Source organism: Astatotilapia calliptera, chromosome 19, assembly GCF_900246225.1.
Source record: "Astatotilapia calliptera chromosome 19, fAstCal1.2, whole genome shotgun sequence".
NCBI lineage: Eukaryota > Metazoa > Chordata > Actinopteri > Cichliformes > Cichlidae > Astatotilapia > Astatotilapia calliptera.
In genome coordinates this window covers 30339410-30361065 of record NC_039320.1, presented here as the reverse complement: position 1 = coordinate 30361065, position 21656 = coordinate 30339410, and the positions used below count along the sequence as shown (strand labels likewise).

At 42.2% G+C, this 21656-nt stretch overlaps 1 protein-coding gene across 4 annotated transcripts in view; it reads right to left on the bottom strand.

The window, feature by feature from the left end:
- Window positions 1–21656, bottom strand: part of gabrr2a (gamma-aminobutyric acid type A receptor subunit rho2a) — a 70980-nt gene that overhangs the window by 25784 nt on the left and 23540 nt on the right. For all 4 annotated transcript variants that reach the window (XM_026151958.1, XM_026151955.1, XM_026151956.1 and 1 more), the window contains 2 exons: window positions 13319–13386; window positions 12151–12374 (listed from right to left, as the gene is read on the bottom strand). In XM_026151958.1, coding sequence (XP_026007743.1) covers window positions 12151–12374; window positions 13319–13386 — 292 coding nt within the window. The remainder of the gene's footprint in view (window positions 1–12150; window positions 12375–13318; window positions 13387–21656) is intronic.

Sequence of the window (21656 nt, the reverse complement as noted above, 5' to 3'; positions counted from 1 at the left end):
TGGAGGCCATTTTAGTACAGTGAACTCATCGTCATGTTCAAGAAACCAGTTTGAGATTATCTGGGCTTTGTGACATGATGTGTTACCTGCTGGAAGCAGCCATTAGAAGATGGGCATAGTATAATTGTAATGAGATGAATATGATCAGCAGCAATACTCAGGCAGGCTGTGAAATTTAAATGCTGCTCAATTGATACTAAGTGCCCCAGAGAGCATCATGAAAATATCCCCCACACATTACACCACTGCTGGCAGCTTCTATTGCTGATATAATGCTGGGTAGATTCATGTTGTTTATGCCAAATTCTACAGTGCAAATGTAACAAGAGAAATCAAGACTCATCAGACCGAGAAATGTTTTTGCAATCTTCTGTTTTTTTTTATTGAATTGTAGCCTCTGTTTCCTGTTCTTAGTTTACAAGTCCGGCACTTGAAGACACCAGTGCGATATTCTGCCGATATAGCTAATCTGCTTTAAGGTACAATGTGGAGTGTTCAGAGATGCTCTGCTGCATACCTTGGTTTTAAAAAGTGGCAACAAGAGTTACTGTTGCCTTTCTATTAGTTTAAAACTGCCAAGGGGATCATTGGAACCAAACTCCTGAATTTTGACACTGTGTATGCTAGCCATTTACATAAGGGAGCTAGCTGCATCATCAAGGACCCAACCCATCCAGGTCACAGACTTTTTGTACCCCTCCCATCGGGGAAGATATATGGGGCAATCAGAACCCACACAAACAGACTAAAGAACAGCTTTTTCCCCAGAGCTGGAGCCTGTGTCACCCCTCCCCCAACACACAATAGCTAACTCTCTCTCTTTTACCCCATATCATGTCTGCTGCTAATGTAAAAAAGTCATTTACTGGGCGTTAATGTTTAATGTTTGCACTAAATTACCACACTGTAAATACTGTTATACGTATTATTTTAGACACTTTATGGGACATTCATGTTTGCACTCAACTACCACATTGTAAATACTGTTATATTATCTTATACTGTTTGTTATATTGTAAATACTATTATATTTTCTTTGTTATTTACTGTGCTAAGTGCCTTCCTTTTACTTTATATCTTATACTTTTACTATGGTTATTTATTACTATGCTGCTTCTTGTTTTATTGCTGCTGGCCTCTGTGAGCTACCAAACAAATTTTGTTGTATAACTACAATGACAATAAAGTTCTTCTTATCTTCTTATTGTGTCTTATCTTATCTTATCTTATCTTATCTTATCTTCTTAAAGCAGTTTAGCCATTCTTTTCTGATCTCTGGCATCAATAAGCCAGCCATAAGTCACCAACTCCCACACCACGTGGGAAACCTCACTGTGTCATGAACATATATTAGAATATTAGTAAATGCATCATGTTGGACCATGTGACTGAATGATATTTGCATTAATGATTTGCCAAACGAATTGGCCAGTCAGTGTATGTGTATTATTCAGTTACAATTGATGTTACAGACCAGCAGGAAATTTAAAATTTAGGAATCACAAGTCACAGTGCTATGGTACATCTCAGTTAACACAGGGTGTATCTTTTAATGACAGAGTATAGAACACATAGAATATGATTTGTTACTATGATTATAACACAACTGCCAATTGTTTCTCATTTTCAGTCTTGTTTTTAATCTCTCTGAGTGTATATATTGTTTTATATTGTCTCCTTTGGGGAGGTTGTTTGCCAACCTCAGTTTGCTTTATTTGAAGTTTGCTTTTTCATGTTTCTCCACTAAGTTTTTTTGTTGTTGTTGTAGTGCATTCTGTTGAATTTTTCCTGCGATTACTAGATTTTTTTCTTTCTTTTGCACCCAAAAAGTCTACTGCATGTGGACCAATAATCATGTGATGCTGATGACAAACAACTCCAGAGGCTGAAGAAGTCACTTGGATGAGTGACGAAACGTTTCTCCCTCTGAAAACACTACACCCAGTTGAACAGAATCAACTTTTGGGGATTCATTTACCTGGATGATTGAGCATGCATCAAGAGACTTTGTGATACAATTACAGCAGCCTTTATTAGTTGCACTGTGACTTGTTTTAGTATATAATATGAATCAGTAATATAAGGAAATATATTTACTTATAAAGCAAATATCCCTTTCGATTGTTGGAAGCAGGGTGGATTAACATGAGCCCCCTTCTGCTCACTACTTTTCAGGCCTGTTTCACCTTGAGGAAGATGGATCTGATTGGCCTTGTCAGCTAATCCAACTAATCCACTGCCACTCCCTTGTGCCCAGATACACTTTCCTCCAACCTATCCCAATGGCAATGTTCCCTCTAAGCCAGGGGTGTCAAACTCAAATACACAGTGGGCCAAAATTCAAAATTGGAACAAAGTCGCGGGCTAACATTAATATTTATTGAAAAAAAAATCTTCCTCTAGATATAAGAATGAATCTTTTCTTATGGACTCAAACAAGTTTTGCTGAAAAATTGAATATGGAACAAGCAAAGCTTAATACTAAATAATATATATATTAGCTGTATAATACCAGTAGGCCAGCTCTAATAGTAATTTGGTATGGCTTTGCGGGCCAAATGTAATTAGGCTGCGGGCCAAATTTGGCCCACGGGCCAGAGTTTGACTCCTATGCTTTAAGCTGTGCGCTTGCGCACATGTAAAACCAGAGTTATGATAAAAATATATGCAATGTTTGGTTTTCTTCCTGAATACTATCGTTGTTTATATTTACTGCGGGAAGAAACGGTAAAAACGGCGTTTTATAAGGAAAATGCTCGAAAGCACTCTCCGCCTGTGAGCAAAACCAAAACCAAAAAACCCCCACCCTTTCCTATTGGCCGAAAAATGTACCATGTCGACCAATCAAAAAATGATATGGCAACTAGGGCTGCCACGATTAGTCGACTAGTCACAATTACGTCGACTATCAAAATCGTCGACGACTGAGTTAATCGTTTGAAGCTTTGTAAGATCACAACAGACGCAGGAATAAGTAGCAGGATTTAAGAGTGTAATAACGGACTGAAACAGAAGATGGCAGCACTGCATGTACAAGGATACCAGCTTCCGTTAAACCCCAGAAGAAGAAGAAGTAGCTCTGTCCCAGAATTCATAGCGCGGCCCTGCTCAGTTTCCAACAATGGCGGCGGCTAGTTAGTTATAATATTACTCTTATTATTCTTTCTAGGTCACAAAATAAACATTTAACATATGTTCAGGCGAGAATGTAACTGTGTAAACCTCAAATATCTGCTCAGTTTATCAAGACACCGCATATTTTCAAAAGCGCTCCGACGTTTTCGGAGACGTCTGTTACCCACTAGCTCGATAGCTAGCCGGGGGCTAGGCTCACTAGAGCCGTGAGAACATCGGACTCCCGGCAAATCATTTTCAAACCCACCGCCGTCTTTCGCTACTCAGTTAAACATGATATATAAGTCACTTAGATAACTTAAAAATGTTATTTTTTTGGCTTTTTTTTGTATTTTATTTGTTCCTGAGTAAATCGGTTTGGCTGAGATTAAAGTTATAGTTTTTACACAGCTGAATAAACGTCAAGCAGACAGCTGATTATCAGAAGTGTGAGATGCTCAAGAATTTACTCCGGTGTCCCGTTATAGTTTAGATATCAAGGAGTTTATTAAACTTCACCGAAACAATCTGCAAATTTCATTAAAATTTAATAAAGTACCATCTTGTCTTTATTTTTAGTTAGCACATACCTTAAACACTTAAAGCTGTAAGCTAAGGATAGTTATATAAGACAGATGCATGCTGGTTCAATAAGTTGTAAATTTTACGTCCAATGGATGCATGACCTGATTAGTCGACTAATCGCAAAATTAATCGGTGACTAGTCGACTATCAAAATAATCGTTTGTGGCAGCCCTAATGGCAACATGGCATTTAGTTGTTTAGGAAGGGGGGAAGTTTTAGGAGTGACGGCGGTGTTTTGAGATGTGAGAGATTTGCAACGTTTAGCACAAATCTTGTGTAGTTAGTGTGTAGTGTAGTCAGTAGTTTTGTTGTGTGTGTCAGAACCATGAGGCGACACTGAGTGCTACAGGTGTTACAGCAGTGATACATCTCCTGTTGTCAGGCCTGCAGGTCTCAGGCTGTTGTTCTCCTTTATCTCATAGTGGACAGAAATTAGTTTTTAGAGTGGCACAAATAATTTGTGTGGCATCAAATTTGATGCAAAACACCTGATTGTTCTGTAAATAGTTTGAAATGTTTATTTAAAAAAACGCCTTGGCTGCATTTTTAGGTAAACAGCTGCAAAAAACTTTGTTGTTTGCAAAACTCAGTTACTTTTTTGAAGAAGTAACTATATAATTAAATTGCCCAACATTGGTCATTATATAGGCCCTGCGACAGACTGGCAACCTGTCCAGGGTGTACCCCGCCTCTCGCCCTATGACAGCTGGGATAGGCTCCAGCGCCCCCCGCGACCCTGTAAAGGATAAGCGGGAGTGAATGGATGGATGGATGGATGGTCATTATATACTGTATTTTGCAGACAGAGAGTTACAGGACTCTCTCCCAGACCACAGGCTCATACTCATAATACAAGTCAGAGTTTTAAAAAAATAAAATAAAAATGCATATATATATTTATATTTTCATTATAAGTGGGCTAAAGCAGTTAATTAAAAGTAGTCTAACATAAATGTAAATGCTGTAATTTGATTATTTTAATAAACCATGTAACTTGGATGGATTCGATGCTGGCGTGACCACAGTGGTCCAAGGGACCGCTCCGGGAATTTGTGTGTTAGCTCAGACACATGAAAAATTAGAGGGAACATTGCCCTATGGGCTCAGCTGCTGACTTTGAAATTCCTCCCGGCGGTGCCCCTGCCAGGCAAACAGTGAAACATGGTGGCATATGGCACAGTGGCCCGGACCTCTTAGCCCTCTGTTGTAAAAACCCTTATCACATCACATGGCCCTTCCAGCCAAGCTGGTGCTAACCAGCCCAAGATCCATATCGAATAAAACTTTCATTCTAAATGACTTTATGTCCAGCTCCAATTTGGATTTCCTGTTTGTGGTAATGAAGTGCATGAAGTGTTTTACCATGCCATTATATGATGCAACTGGGACTATTTAAAAGCCACTTTGTGAATCGCTACCATATCATGGTCAACGGGTTTGTGTGTCCCAGGAGCCAAGCCCAGGGAGGGTGGCAAGGGCAAGTGGGCCTTAGTCCATGGGGCCTGGCTCGGCAGTCTGAAAAGGGGACATGGGACCACCCTCCTATAGGCCCACCACCCACAGGAGGAGCCATAGGATTTGGGTGCAATGTGTGCTGGGCACTGGCCAGGGGCAGATACCCTGGCTGACTGATCCCCCAGCTATTGAAATTAGCAACTGGGACATGGCATATCACATCTCTGGAACCAAACTCCTGGAGAGGGGCTTGACTGTCTCAATCTGGAGTTACCCTTGGTGAGAGGCAGCGGGCTGGGGTGGGTATCCTACACCCAACATACAGGCTTGCTGCCTGTATGTTGGGGTTTTTTCCCAGTGGACGAGAGGGTTTGTTGTCGGGTTGGTTGAGGAATGGGTCCTGACTGTTGTCTGCATTTATGTGCTGAAAGATGGTTAAGAGTACCCGGCCTGTGCTTAAGGGTGCTCCACCTGGGGACTCTGTTGTCCTACTGGGAGACTTCAACACTCATGTGGGCAACGACAGTGAGACCTGGAGGGGCATGAACGGCCAACCAGATCTGAACCCAAGTCGTGTTCTGTTATTGGATTTCTGTGCTTCTGTGTTTGTCCATAATGAACACCATGTTAGAACATAAGGGTGTCCATAAGTGCACATGGCACCAGGACACTTTAGGCCGCAGGTCAATGATCAATTTTGTAATCGTATCATCAGATCTGCAGCTATATGTTCTGGACAGTCGGGTGAAGAGAGTTGCTGAGCTGTCAACTGATCACCATTTAAGTGGATAAGGTGGCGGTGGAAGATACTGGGTAGACCTGGTGCGCCTAAAAATATAGTGAGGGTGTGCTGGGAATGCCTCACATGTTTTTTGGGTGGCTGCAGCTCAGGAGGTAGAGCAGGTCACCTACTGATTGGAAGGTTGGTGGTTCAATTCCTGGCTCCTCCAGTCTGCATGTCAAGTATCCTTGGGCAACATACTAACCCCAAGTTGCTCTACGATGCATCCATCGGAGTGTGAATGTGGTTAGACAGCACTAAGTTTAGAGAAAGTGTGTGGGTGTGACTGTGGCATGTTGTATGTAAGAATCAGTCCATTTACCATTTACCATGTCCAGCCAATCTCAACTGCACTGAGTTGCGGTCGCAAGGTGATTGGGGCCTGTCATGGTGGTAACTCCCAACCAGATAGTGGGAACCACAGGTGAAGGGAACCGTAGAAGGAGTCCTATCAGGCTTGGTTAGCCTGTGGGACTTGGGAGGCAGCCGATACGTACCAACAGGGTAAGCGGGACGCGGCTCGGACAGTGGCTGAAGCAAAACTTGAGTGTGGGGGAAGTATGGAGAGACCATGGAAAAACACCTTTGCACTGCCTTGAAGTGATTCTGGCAAACCATCAGGCGACTCAGAAGAGGAAAGCGGTGATGTACCTGCACTGTATATATTGCGGGTGGAATGCTGCTGACTTTGACTGAGGACATTGTTAGGTGGTGGAAGGAATACTTCAAGGACCTCCTTAATCCCTCTGACATGTCTTCCCTAGAGGAAGCAGAATCTGGGGAAGAGGGGGGACGACTTGCCTATCTCTGGGGATGAGGTCAATGAGGCAGTTAAACAACTCCTTGGTGGCAGGGCCCCAAGAGTGGACGAGGTTTGTCCTGAGTTCCTGAAGGCTGTGGATGTTGTAGGGCTGTCTTGGTTGGCACGCCTCTACAATGTTGCGTGGAGATTAGGGTCGGTACCTCTGGATTGGCAGTCTGATGGTTCCCATCTTCAAGAAAGGGGACCGGATGGTGTGCTCCACTATAGGGGGATCACACTCCTCAACCTCCCCCGTAAAGTCTATGCCAGGGTGCTGGAAAGGAGAGTCCGTCCGTTAGTCGAAACTCGGATACAGGAGGAACAATCCAGGTTTTGCCACGGGCGTGGAACACTGGACGAGCTCTTTGCCCTCTCGAGGATAATCGAGGGGGCATGAGAGTTTGCCCAAACAGTCCATATGTGTTTTGTAAACTTGGAGAAGGCATTTGACCATGTTCCTCTGTGTGTCCTTTGGGGATGCTTCAGGAGTATGGGGTTTCTAGCCCAAGACCTTGATCCAGATAGCTGGCCCAGCACCCACTCATTTCCAGTGGGTGTTGGACAGAATTTTTATGGACAGAATTTCTAGGCATAGCCAAGTGACGGAAAGCTTCCACTTGGGTGGTCTCAGAATCTCATCTCTGCTTTTTGCAGATGATGTGGTTCTGTTGGCTTCATCAGGTGATGGCCTCCAACTGGCACTGGAGTGGTTTGTCATGGTGAAGTGTAAAAGTGAAGCTTTTAATTTAGTGGTTGGTCTACCTACCTACCCTCACAAGCTTTGGGTAGTGACTGAAAGAATGGAATTGTGAATACAAGCATTGCAGTTTCAGAGCAGTTTCTCTGAAGGGTGGCTCTCCCTTAGAGATAGGTTAAGAGGTTTGGCCATCTAGGAGGGGCTCAGAATAGAGCTGCTGCACCTCTACATTAAAAGGAGCCAGTTGAGGTGGTTCGGGCATCTGACCAGGATGCCTCCTGGGTGCCTCCTGGGTGAGGTGTTTCAGCATGTCCTACCTGGAGGAGGTCCCGGGGCAGATCCAGGACACACTGGAGAGATTATGTCTCTCAGCTGACATGGGAGCACCTTACTGTTTCCCCAGAAAAGCTAGAGGAGGTGGCAGGGGAGAAGGAGGTCTAGACTCCACTCCTTAGGCTGCTGCCTCTGCGACCCAAGCCCCAGATAAGCGGAAGAAGATGGATGGATGGATTTAAAGGAAATCCGCTGAATCCTCAAAACCTTAAAAGTGAGTAGTGTGGAATCAGATATGGTCTGAAAATCTCATGCTTAGAAATCCTGGTTTACTTTATAACTTCTGTCTGATGAAGTAGCTTTTGGAGGTACATTATGAGTTGAAAGCAAAGTGACCATGATTAAAAACTGACTAAAAAGCAAATTATATAATTTTTATGCAATTTTTGTGAAATTATGGTGAAACCTGGCCGGCCATCCAGGACATGTTCCCTGTTTAAATGCCCACCTAAGATTTTAATTAGGGCTGAACGATATATCGCATTTGCGATAATATTAATAAAGTGAATTTTCTAACGCAAATGCGAATCCTGGAATGTCAAATTATGTTGCATCCCCTGAGCCGCATTTGTAGACCGATTAATCACAGCGACGCGCCGAAGGCTGTCCAATACTACATATCCAGAATTCATAGCGCGGCCCAGAACTCCAGTGAGCAATGCGGCCCTACAGGAAATTACTCCATTTTCTGTCACAAAATAAAGTTTTAACTATTTCAGGCGCGAAAGAGTGTGTAAACATCAAAAGCTCGGTTTATCAAGATATCCCATATTTGCAAAAGTGCTTCGACGTTTTCAGAGGCGTCTGCTACCCACCAGCTCGACAGCTAGCCGGGAGCTCGAGGGTTACTGATGCGGCCGAGAACGGCACAACTCCCGGCACATCATTTTCAGATCACCGCGGAGTTTCGCTGCTCGGGTTAAACGTAGTCACTTAGACAACCTAAAAATGTTATTGTTGGGCTTTTTTCAGTGTTTTGTTTGTTCGTGAGTAAATCGGTTTGGCTGAGATTAAAGTTATTAGATTAGATAAAATAAAATTTTATTAATCCCCCGGGTGGGTTCCTCCTTGGTTTTCACACAGCTGACTAAACGTCAAACAGAAAACTTATTAAACAGAAGTATGAGACAGTCGAGAATTTACACCAGTGTCTGGTTATATTTTAGATAGCAAGAAGCAGACGGCCGAGTTTATTAAACTCCACCGAGACAGCGGTGTCGCTAATCAGAACTAGACCGTCCAATTTCACGCCTTTAAATTTTAAAGGCGTGTTTGTGTGTGTGTTTATACAATTGCTATTATGTTTGCACTTTATGTGTAATGTTACTGACTGCAGAGATCAGTAAGATGTGTGTATTTTTTATTTATTAGTTTTATTTATTTAATAATATTTTTTAATTGAATGACTGTCTAGTAGTTCACAGATGTCGAAAAACTGAGTGTGGTAAAGCCACTGATTTTGTTTATGTATATTTCTGCAATCTGCACATTGTACTGACTTTCATTTTAATGTTTACACCAGGGTTCCTTGTCAGCACTTTATGCTCAGATGTTTGTAAGCTAAAAATAAACTATTGTGTATGTTCAAATACAGTGGGGCAAAAAAGTATTTAGTCAGCCACCGATTGTGCAAGTTCCCCCACTTAAAATGATGACAGAGGTCAGTAATTTGTACCAGAGGTACACTTCAACTGTGAGAGACAGAATGTGAAAAAAAAAATCCATGAATCCACATGGTAGGATTTGTAAAGAATTTATTTGTAAATTAGGGTGGAAAATAAGTATTTGGTCACCTCAAACAAGGAAAATCTCTGGCTCTCACAGACCTGTAACGTCTTCTGTAAGAAGCTTTTCTGTCCCCCACTCGTTACCTGTATGAATGGCACCTGTTTGAACCCATCATCTGTATAAAAGACACCTGTCCACAGCCTCAAACAGTCAGACTCCAAACTCCGCCATGGCCAAGACCAAAGAGCTTTCGAAGGACACCAGGAAAAGTATTGTAGACCTGCACCAGACTGGGAAGAGTGAATCTACAATAGGCAAGCAGCTTGGTGTGAAAAAATCAACTGTGGGAGCAATCGTCAGAAAATGGAAGACATACAAGACCACTGATAATCTCCCTCGATCTGGGGCTCCACGCAAGATCTCATCCCGTGGGGTCAAAATGATCATGAGAACGGTGAGCAAAGATCCCAGAACCACACGGGGGGACCTGGTGAATGACCTGCAGAGAGCTGGGACCAAAGTAACAAAGGTCACCATCAGTAACACACTACAACGGCAGGGAATCAAATCCCGCAGTGCCAGACGTGTTCCGCTGCTGAAGCCAGTGCATGTCCAGGCCCGTCTGAAGTTTGCCAGAGAGCACATAAGATAAGATAAGATAAGATAAGATAAGATAAGATAAGATAAGATAAGATAAGATAAGATAACTCTTTATTGTCATTGCACAGTCATACATAGTACAGTAGTACAATGAAATTGGAAAAACTGTCCTACGTCGGCACTACATATAACACAACACGACACGATATGACACATCACAACGTAACAAACAACACAACACAGTATATTAACTTAGTATAAAAAAGAAGAATAAGTGTATGTGTATTGCACACTGTTATTATTGCACATTAATTATTATTGCACCTTGTTATAAATATAAATATTATTGTTATTGTTTTAAACATTGTTACCTCCCCCTAAAAAGTCCAGGGAGGTATCCAGTCAGGTCAGCTATTTACATTGATCAGGGCTATTGCCCTGTTGTAAAAGCTGTCCTTGAGTCTATTTGTTCGGGACCTCAGCAGCCTGAACCTCCTGCCAGACGGCAGCAGCTTAAACACCCGGTGTCCTGGGTGTGTGCAGTCCCGTAGGATGCTGCGTGCCCTCTTGAGACAGCGAGTGCTGTACAGGTCCTTCAGGGAGGGAAGAGGATGTCCAATGATTTTTTGGGCCATGTTGATGACCCTCTGGAGTGCCTTTCTGTGTGCTGTGGTGCAGCTGGAGAACCACACACCGATGCAATATGTCAGCACACTTTCAATGGAGCAGCGGTAGAAGACGGTCAGCAGCTCCAGGATGATGACATGGATGATACAGCAGAGGATTGGGAGAATGTCATGTGGTCAGATGAAACCAAAGTAGAACTTTTTGGTATAAACTCAACTCGTCGTGTTTGGAGGAAGAAGAATACTGAGTTGCATCCCAAGAACACCATACCTACTGTGAAGCATGGGGGTGGAAACATCATGCTATGGGGCTGTTTTTCTGCCAAGGGGACAGGACGACTGATCCGTGTTAAGGACAGAATGAATGGGGCCATGTATCGTGAGATTTTTAGCCAAAACCTCCTTCCATCAGTGAGAACTTTGAAGATGAAACGAGGCTGGGTCTTCCAACATGACAATGATCCAAAACACACCGCCCGGGCAACAAAGGAGTGGCTCCGTAAGAAGCATTTGAAAGTCCTGGAGTGGCCTAGCCAGTCTCCAGACCTCAACCCCATAGAAAATCTGTGGCGGGAGTTGAAAGTCCGTGTTGCTCGGCTACAGCCCCAAAACATCACTGCTCTCGAGAAGATCTGCATGGAGGAATGGGCCAAAATACCAGCTACTGTGTGTGCAAACCTGGTAAAGACCTATAGTAAACGTTTGACCTCTGTTATTGCCAACAAAGGTTATGTTACAAAGTATTGAGTTGTATTTTTGTTATTGACCAAATACTTATTTTCCACCCTAATTTACGAATAAATTCTTTACAAATCCTACCATGTGAATTCATGGATTTTTTTTTCACATTCTGTCTCTCACAGTTGAAGTGTACCTCTGGTGCAAATTACTGACCTCTGTCATCATTTTAAGTGGGGGAACTTGCACAATCGGTGGCTGACTAAATACTTTTTTGCCCCACTGTATACTGTTGTGATTGAAGAAGTTAAATAAAAATATCAGTCATCAATTCATGCATCACCTCATGTCATCATAACAGAGGTCTGTCTTCCAGGAAAGAACAGTTTAAAATTAATGTAATATAGTATTGGCCATACTATATGATGTATTGCTTGTCTTTGTTTAATAATACAGAAGACAAAGACCTTAAAAAATAATCGCATATCGCATCGCAATCGCAATATTGGGGCAAAAAAATCGCAATTAGATTATTTTCCATAATCGTTCAGCCCTAATTTTAATTAACCTGAGGCATAATTACTCCACCAATGAGATCTATTGATGTTTGAAAGGAAAATTGCAAAAGCTTCCAGATCGCTTTTCAAGAAACTTGGAGAGGAATAATTTGAATAATTCAATTAAAAAATACAATTGGAGGCTGATTCAAATATTGATCTGTCAATAAATCAGATGCAGAGATTCTACAGACCTCAGGCTGTAAAGCACATGTCCATCAGGAAAGACCCGGAGCATGATATTGTCAGTAGTTGTATCGTGGATAAAGGATCTCTTAGAGTGGACAAAGAAGACATCAGGGACCCAAATCTTCTTCACCAAACGGCCATCAAACGTCATACTCTTGTTGGTGCTGCTGGTGAAGGACAGACGGTCATCCTTCCAGTAATGTCTCAGATACAAGGTCATGGTGAAGTCCTGGTGGAGTTAAAGAGTGTAATTAAAAGACTGTAAATGTGGAGATTATGTAGTGACTGAGTGAACGAAACACAAACATTTACCAAATTCTAATGTACCAATTGCACTCATCAAGCCATGCCAATTTTCTCATTAAATAATCAAATTGAGAAAGCTACAGGCATTCCAATCCCTCTGTTGCTTTTGTGTTAAAAATATCATTGGCACCAAAGGAAAAAAAGAAAAAAAATATTTCCAAGTTTTATGGTAAGATGTATATCTCAGGCATACTAATAGAGAAACAACACTAACAAACAGTAACAAAGTGATTGACTCAATTTCTTTAATATCCTCTTATACATGAACCCACAAGGTATTTATCATACCAAAGCAAAAGTTTAAAGTGTAAGGGAGTAACCAACACTGGTTTTAAAGTAGATCTCGGAAAACTCTATATTCTAATGGTTGTTCAATGATACACCCCTCTGCAACCCATATCTATCTTGATTTTCTATTGTTTTTTATGTTGGCAGAAATCAATTTTACAGCAATTTTATTGTTTTAAAAGTATTAATTTCTGATCCTAACACAATACACCTACATTGTACTTGCTGACCTCATATTAAATTTGTATGTAGACTATGTTTCATTTCTGTTTTCATATTTAATGTTTTCTTTCAAACCATATATGTTATGTTTATGTTTGGTTTTAGCTTATGTTCAAGTTTTCTCCTTGGGATGAACCAGTTTTTGTCTGATGGTGTGGCTAGGTCTGAAGTGTACTGGGATGTCGTGCTTGGAGAACATTCTCCTGATTTTCATGGATAGATCTTTTACATAAGGGATAACATGGTTATTTCTCTCTTTTCATAAGTTGTTTCACATGTTTTCTTTCACCCAACCTCAGCTCACCACCTTGGTAACAGGGCTGCCTCTTTGCTCTTTGTGGTGTGTAGCCAGCTTACCATATCAACTTCAGAGATGCTGTCCAAGCTCTCCACCTGAACATCCACTCCAACAGGGATTGCAGGACCTGCCAAACAAAATTCCATCATGACCAAATACTGTAGTAGACTATATAGCCTAAAAACACACACATCAGTAGGGATGGACATTAATAATGATTGATAACAACTGATTGCATTGTCAATATCACTTATTGATTCATTTCCTTACGGATTCTCCATGGCTCAGCTTTGAGCATCACCACCATTGCTAAACAACATAGACCTTGCATCTGTTCAAATTAATTGCATGTTGTGTGGTCAAATGTTTGGGCATGTTGAAGGCATTTGCCTTTTTTGTTGTGATCAGTGTTGGGGTCATTATTCAAAAAAGTAATTATTACACATTTTAAACAAGAGGAGTCATTACATCTACGCCTGTCCTATTTGGCCAAAAGGTTACGCCCACCTGTAAAGGAACAAGTACTGGTGGGCAAAATCTCTGGCTCTCTCAGTCCTCTGCACCTCATGATTCATGGGAAGACCCACTCTGTCCAAGCGCTTATTGATTTGGGTGTAGAGCAGTGTTTCATTGATAACTCCCTGGCACAAAAATGAAATATTTCCAAACTCAGCCTCGTGCCATCCAGGTCACAGTTTGAAATGGTCAACACTTGCTCGATGTCACTCTTAGAACCAAACCCAAACCCTGTCCCTTTCTAGTAATCACACAGAGCGTTTGTATGGCATTATTTTTGTGCCTCTATTCTGAGCGCACGTAAATAATTTTTGCAAGAACAAATGTTGCATTTTGAGGAGAAAATTATTTTGAGTGAAAAAAAGCTTAATTTGAGCGAAATGTAGATAAATCCAGTGGAGTGGTTTGGTTTTAAATATATTAAAACCAACGATGGTCTTAAAAAAGTGATATATTTTACAATAAAATAAAATAACATGCTAACCGAAAATGGTTTTAGCTAAACTTTGGACAGTGTTTCCGGAATGCAGTCAATAGCGAGCCAATTGGAGACCACAACAACCAATCAGAATTTTTGCATCCAAGTCTGTGAGTGGTTGGTTTTGTGGCACATTTATAACGGAGTACAGAAAGAGTTGAGCGTGCAGGGAGCAGAGATGTTGAGAGCTGGAGTGACACTCTGAGAGCAGGTCCACAGATGTCTGTCAGCACACAGAGCAGAGATCTGAGCAAGAGCAAATGCCAACAACTGAGGGAGAGGGCTGTAATTGTGCATGTATATGGATAGTAGCAAACACTGAAACACATTTCTTGCACGCAGCAATGAATTTTCTTCACACAAAATATTCTCCTTAAAATGCAATATTTTTACTTGCAAAAATTATTTACGTGCGCTCAGAATAGAGGCACAAAAATAACGCCATAGTTTTGGGCCATCCTTAGCTACAACTACACATCCCCTGTATCGATTGGAGAAAGGATTGCATCTCCTGTTGAAGTAATGACTTCCACATGAACCATCTAAAATCTGTTACTCTGTCCATTCCATTAGCACTCTAACTCCATCACTGCCTCTCCTGATCTGGCAGAGGTGTCCAGGAATCATCTGGCTCTGTCTCTTCCCCCTCACGTATGATTGGAGGAGGATTCTCACTTTCCTGCAACCTCTCCTCCAATCTCTTTTGGTGACCCACACTAATTAGGGATGCTAGAGAGTATGTTTCAGTCTATTTAACCTGTGTGAAGAATAAGTCTGCTAGTTCCCCTCCTGTAGGCCTGCTCAAACCCCTTCCCACTCCAGGGTGTCCCTGGTCTCACACCTTTCCTTAACTTTGTGACTGGTCTGCCTCCCTCAGGTTGAAACACGGTAATCCTCACAATAGATGATGGAATATGCCCACAATTGCCCGACTACCTTGCCCCCCATCCTGTTCCCCTTCGAGGTCTCCCTGGGCTACTACCCACCACTCTTTCCAGTAATAGAAGGTCAGCACACAGTCCCGTCTGCACAGCTGCCACTAAATCAAGATACTAGCCCCCCTTCGAAATCGAGGCAATGATTAATCCTGTCTCTGCTCACCCGAAGTTACCCTGCAATATGCACGTACACAAGGTTTTCCATGTCTCCCAGCTCAAATCATACCTCTTTAGACATCTGTCCCCACCAGTGTTGGGGAGTAACGGAATACATGTACCACCGTTACGTATTTAAAATACAAAATATGAGTAACTGTATTCCGTTACAGTTACCGTTTAAAAAGGTGGTGTTTAGAATACAGTTACTTTGTTGAAATAAATGGATTACACTGCGGTACTTTCCTGTTTCATATTGTCACGGGTCAGGACTGTTTGGATTTGTTTGACAGCTACGTTCTGTAGTTCCAGGCGGCAGTGTTACGGTTGCCATGGTTACAGGGTGACGCTCTCGCTCTGCGTGTTTCCTGGGTGAGAGAGCGCCTTTTTGTTGTTGTTGTTGTGCTAAGCTAATAGGCAGAATGCTACAGCTCTAAAGAATGTAGCATCATGGGCAGTGTAGTCCGTGCTGCAGGGAGAATGGACTGCCATACCCGTTATGTGTCTGTGAGCGAGGAGGGAGAAAAAGGGGAGTGGAAAGGTACGAGTTGTCATCAAGCAAAAACGGGAGCTGGAAGCATGTAAATATAATAATAACCACTGCAGCCAAGAAGAGAGCCTGACGAGCCCAGTTGTAAGTAAGCTATTAAGACTCGACTGTACACTGTGTTCGTGTTTTCCTCCGAAAACAATAAGTTCTGTTGGAGCAGCCTTTCAACGCCTCTCTCTGTCTCTCGCAAGCAGAGTTGACCCACACAACAAAGTAAAGCTATTTTTCAGCTACGAGCCCGACACGGAACCGTATTAGTCAGAGGTCCCTTTACTACGGGTTCGGAGCCGCAGACCTTCAGTAACAGTAATAAATCACACAGCAATAGTACATTCACGTAGTTGTAAAATGCATGATAATATGTTAAGTAATCCAAAGTATTCAGAATACGTTACTCTCATTGAGTAACGTAACGGAATACGTTACAGAATACATTTTAGGGCATGTATTCTGTAATGGAATACATTTTAAAAGTAACCTTCCCAACACTGGTCCCCACATATTACTTTTCTTAAAAAATAATGCATTATGTTACTCAAAGGAGAAAGTAGTTCATTATATTACTCATTACATTACTTTCATTTTCCTGTAAAACAGCTGAAAAGCATTGTCTCATAACTACCATTTAACAATAGATGGTAAATGGCCTGTATTTGTATAGCACTTTTCCTGCTATCTGCTGGTCCGGATGTCTGTACTATTGAGCCTCTGCACAAGCTCTGTCTGCAGCGCTTCACCACCAGCATAGACTCCAAAGACCCTCTGGTAATATCTGATAGTTAGGCTATATTCTGACCATGACCTCTCTTAGAAGATGGACATTCTAAAAGCCAGAGAGTGTCTGCAAGACCTCAGGTAGTATAGAGGTCTATATAAAAACAGCCCTCGGCGCCTTTGCTGTTAACCTTAGTAAACACTTTCCTGTTGACTTTGTGAGCTCAGTCACTAATTTCAAGTTTTACTGAATACACCGTGAAGTTAATTCGGGTCTGTTTCAGACTCGGAGAGTAGCATAAAGTAGGGTTTGCTTATTTACTAACAACTTGTGACAGAGAAATCATTATGAACTGAGCATGCAGCATTCTGCAGTTTCAGTCATTTCAACCTTGTGTTTTGACAATCAGTGCTTTTTGTTTGTTTTCTTTAAAAGGAACAATGTATACAGTGTGGCAATGACCATCTTTCATATACAGTTTGTGCCTCAAAGTGTTTTTCCGCCACATATTTCTGTTGCCATTAACTAGACCAGTGGTAAATGGTAAATGGCCTGTATTTATATAGCGCTTTACTAGTCCCTAAGGACCCCAAAGCGCTTTACACATCCAGTCATCCACCCATTCACACACAAATTCACACACTGGTGATGGCAGCTACATTGTAGCCACAGCCACCCTGGGGCGCACTGACAGAGGCGAGATAGAAACCAAGGCTACAGTCCTACAAACTAACAAAAATCCTTATCCTAATGAGGAAACATACATGATCTTTCTCTTAGTGCTTTGGTATGAACACAAAACTGACAACAAAAAGCAAAGATGACAACCAGCACAAAGACACTTCAAAGTGATCGCCACAGTGATTCTACTGTAGAAACATGAGCAGGTAGAAACAGAAGCTGCATGGGGAGTAAGTGAACTAGGGCTGCAGCTATTAATTATTTAAGTAATCAAATAATTTATTGATTATCCCATATATTAATTGAGTAACTGGATAAGAAGCACTTTTGTCTTATATATATATATATATACATATATATATATATATATATATATATATATATATATATATATATATATATGTATATATTAGGGGTGCAACGATACACAAAATTCACGGTTCGGTTCGATTCGATACTTTGGTGTAATGGTTCGATATTTTTTCGATACAAAAAAAATGTTCATGCCTTTTTAATTTGTCATTTATTAAAATTATAAATATATATTTTAACTCAAAAGTACAGTTTTTAAATTTAATGTTGCTGAAACAAAAGTAATTAAAAAAATAAATATATCTCAGGGCTCTCAAAATTTCAAAATCCCTGGTAGCCCTTCGGGCAGGGACTCTTCAGTTTTTGGTAGCCCAAAATAAATATAAGTAGCCCAAATAAATAAAAAAAAAGAAAGAAAGAAAGAGAGCAATTTTTTGATTGATGTTTTGTTTCCTGTTTTGTTTCCTTTACAATATTATACATTAAAGTATAATATTGTAAAGGAAACAAAACATTAATCAAAAAATTGTTGAAACACAAATTACAACATTGTATAAAAATGACAATCATCAACTCAAATACTTGGTTCTAATTGAACAGAAATTTCTATGAACTTGTAAGAACTGTGTAGGACATGAATCCGTCTGTGTCAGATCCTGAATTTGAAATTTCCACTGAAGTCACGGGTAAGAGACAAGTGGAACCAAGATCGAGGCCATTTGCTGTTTGAAGTTTGCAAAGACTGCTACATTGTGCCAGTGGTAGTTCACTCTTTGCAACATAGTAGCTGTTCTAAACAGATTTTCAGGTTTATTTTTAGTATGTTATTTGCAATTGGTGTTTGTTCTGGGAAAGATATTGCAGACTGAGCAATAATGCATTTCTTGCATTTCTCATGGGTTCTAATGGGGGCCTTTCTTAAAATGACTGGTCCCAGTAACAAAGGCGCTTGTCGACTCAGAAATCGAGAGAAAACCAACAACACACCCGGCAGAACATTATGTTATTTACACGGGTGCACATAAGTGGTCCGCATGTGCGCATTCGCTGTCAAAATAAAAGACGCGCACCAGATAAGAAGTTGCAACGCGCGTTTGCGTCCATATAAAGGCAGTGTTTTTGTCCTAGAGTGGGATTTTCACAGCACATTCTGCACCACATCTCTGTGCGTTCATCATTTGTTTGAAGCCAGCTCACCTCCTGCAACCACTTTTCCGAGAATACGTGCTTCTTTTGTGGTTGGGACTCCTTCTGACATTTCTTTGGAGGTGGAGGAAAACCAAAGTAATTGCTTAAAGGAGCTTCTTCGACATCTTTAAGAGTTTTAAACAAATGTCTGTCCTCCTCCAGAAAATCTTATGTATGCAGGCACGCGTTGCAACTTCATATCTTGTGCGTGGTTTTTTTTTTTTGTTTTTTTTTTTTTTTGACAGCGAATGCGCACCTGCGGACCACTTATGTGCAGCCCCGGTTATATAGCTCGTCATATTGCAGCCACAGAAATTCTTTTGTCCAAGAAACCATAAAGCTGCACTTTCTTTTTGCCTTATAGTCTGATTTGTCATAACTTTTCCGTTTTGTGGTAAGCTTTTCTTTGGCTGTCACTTCTTCACCCTGACCTGTCTTATTTGGCTCAGCAGAACTAAAATATATATCCTGCTGCTTTTACACACATAACGGTCAGCGATTCTCTGCGTGATCAACCTCTCATATGTTTAAGCTTGCTGCGGGAGATTTCACTTGTCATGTTTGCATAGTAAGCTAACGATTGATAAAACGATGTCAGAGGAATTGGTGCGCAAATTATCATCACTCACAGATCAGTGCTGTCGCTCTCTATACACAGTTCGCGATTGCAAAGTGAAAGCAAAAAACAAGCGCAAATTCAAACGCGATTTCAATATGTCACATATTGACAGTGGCTCACCGATGCCAATGACATAATTACCCAGCTACATTTCCGAAAGAATGCAAAAGCATTGACATATATTTTTCCTTCCTACAATAGCCCGATGGGCAGGGCAGAGGTAGATATTGGTAGCCCGACTGGAAAAATCGCTAGCCCCGGGACCTCGGGCTAGCGATTTTGCAAGCCCTGTATCTGATTGAGGAATCACTCATCTTTGGAAAAGAGAGTTTATTACAGAGAAATGGCTCTTTCCAAAATAAAAGCTATACTATACGCTTCTTCTGGGCTATATTCTCAGCAGCATATTGTAGTGGGTCAGGGCTGTTCGGGGTTCTGTTTGTACAGTTATGTTTTGTTTATGTTGCCATAGTGACGGGTGACGCCCTCTCACTGCGACGGTGTGTCCTTCCGGGGTCAGAGGGCGCCCTGTGTGTTGTTGTTGTTGTTGTTGCTGTGCGGTTCCCGCGCTGAGCAGGTAGCTAGCGGCAGTGTTCTTCTGCAGATGTCAATAAACGGCTGTGCTCCCTGGCTAGCTCACGGGAAGCAAGACCAAACGACACCTCCGTCTCCTCGTTGTCTGAGCTCGCCACATTGGTGTCAGAAGTGGGATGATGGTGGCACCCCATGTTCTGACCCGAGTGACTTTTCCCCCGCCGGTCGTGACCGGCCGGTGCGCCAAAAGAAGGCACCTGGACATTTGCAGGACTTTGTGTGGGGTAATGGGGTCGTCGGGGACGACTGACCCCTTAGGTGGGGGCTATGTAGCGGGTCAGCGCTGTTCGGGGTTCTGTTTGTACAGTTATGTTTTGTTTATGGTGCCATAGTGACGGGTGACGCCTTCTCGCTGCGACGGTGTGTCCTTCCGGGGTCAGAGGGCGCTCTGTGTGTTGTTGTTGCTGTGCAATTGCCGCGCTGAGCAGTTAGCTAGCGCAGTGTTCTTCTGCAAATGTCAATAAACGGCTGTGCTCCCTGGCTAGCTCACGGGAAGCAAGACCAAACGATACCTCCGTCTCCTCCTTGTCTGAGCTCGCCACAATATTAAACATATCAGGTCCCCATAAGGAGAATCATGTGCTAACGGCTGTCTAAATGACTCGGGTAAAGTTTGTAGCATGCATGCTTGTTGTTTTTGTCTGCTTCCACTTGTCTTTGCACTAGGATGATGTCGGCGTAAATGTGCAGTCATATTCGTTGTGTTCCCACTAGTGCTGTCAGCGTTAATCTCGTTGAAATGACCTTAACGCCACAACACGGCAAATCTCCGTTAACGAGCTACCCCTGCATGGGGCTAGACGGCCAACACGTTAACGAGCTAACTGAGCTAACACACTAGTTCCCACCCATGTAATTGAGCATTGCGTGGCACATCCAACATACTGTTTTACTTTAGTCCATGACGTGCTTACCTTCAGGGTCATACGTCACATGAAAACCAAAATAATTCCAAACGCCAGATCTGAATGAGGGTGGGGGAGGTTCAATTTGCCATGTTGCAAGGAGAGCTTAACTTCTGTCTCGCTAGCTTGCCCTGTGCTCTTCCTTCTGACAATGCTGTCTGTGTTGAACGCTCAGTGGATCTGCGCTCGACAGTGCAGCCTAGGCGGAGTAGTCGAACGCAGATTCACTGAGCGTTCAACACAGACAGCATCGTCAGAAGGAAAGTTGATAAAATAAATTGCAAATTTTGTATTGTTCGATACATATGCGTACCGAACCGAAAGCACTGTATCGAACGGTTCAATATCGATACGAGTATCGTTGCACCCCTAATATATATATATATACATATATATATATATATTCCAACAACGCCCTGTTTTCGTCTCTTGCCCACCGATGCCTTCTTGTTCCAGTAGCCCACTTTTCGTCAGGGTGCCCTGGTTCCTCAACACCTGACGCGGACCTTGTTGATCCGGGTGACGTCCGAGCCGGCATGCCTTCATATTTATCTGTCTCGCTCATGTCTGCGGTAGGCTTTCTTAGCATAGGGGGTCTAGCCTTAGGACCCTGACTGGATACAGACGCCCCAGGAATCGAACTTGCGATCCTCTGCAACCACCAAGTACCTCCAGAGGGTCAGGCAAGTGCTGAGGAGTCAGCTGAATGGTAAGAACAACATCCGGGCCATCAACACGTACGGTA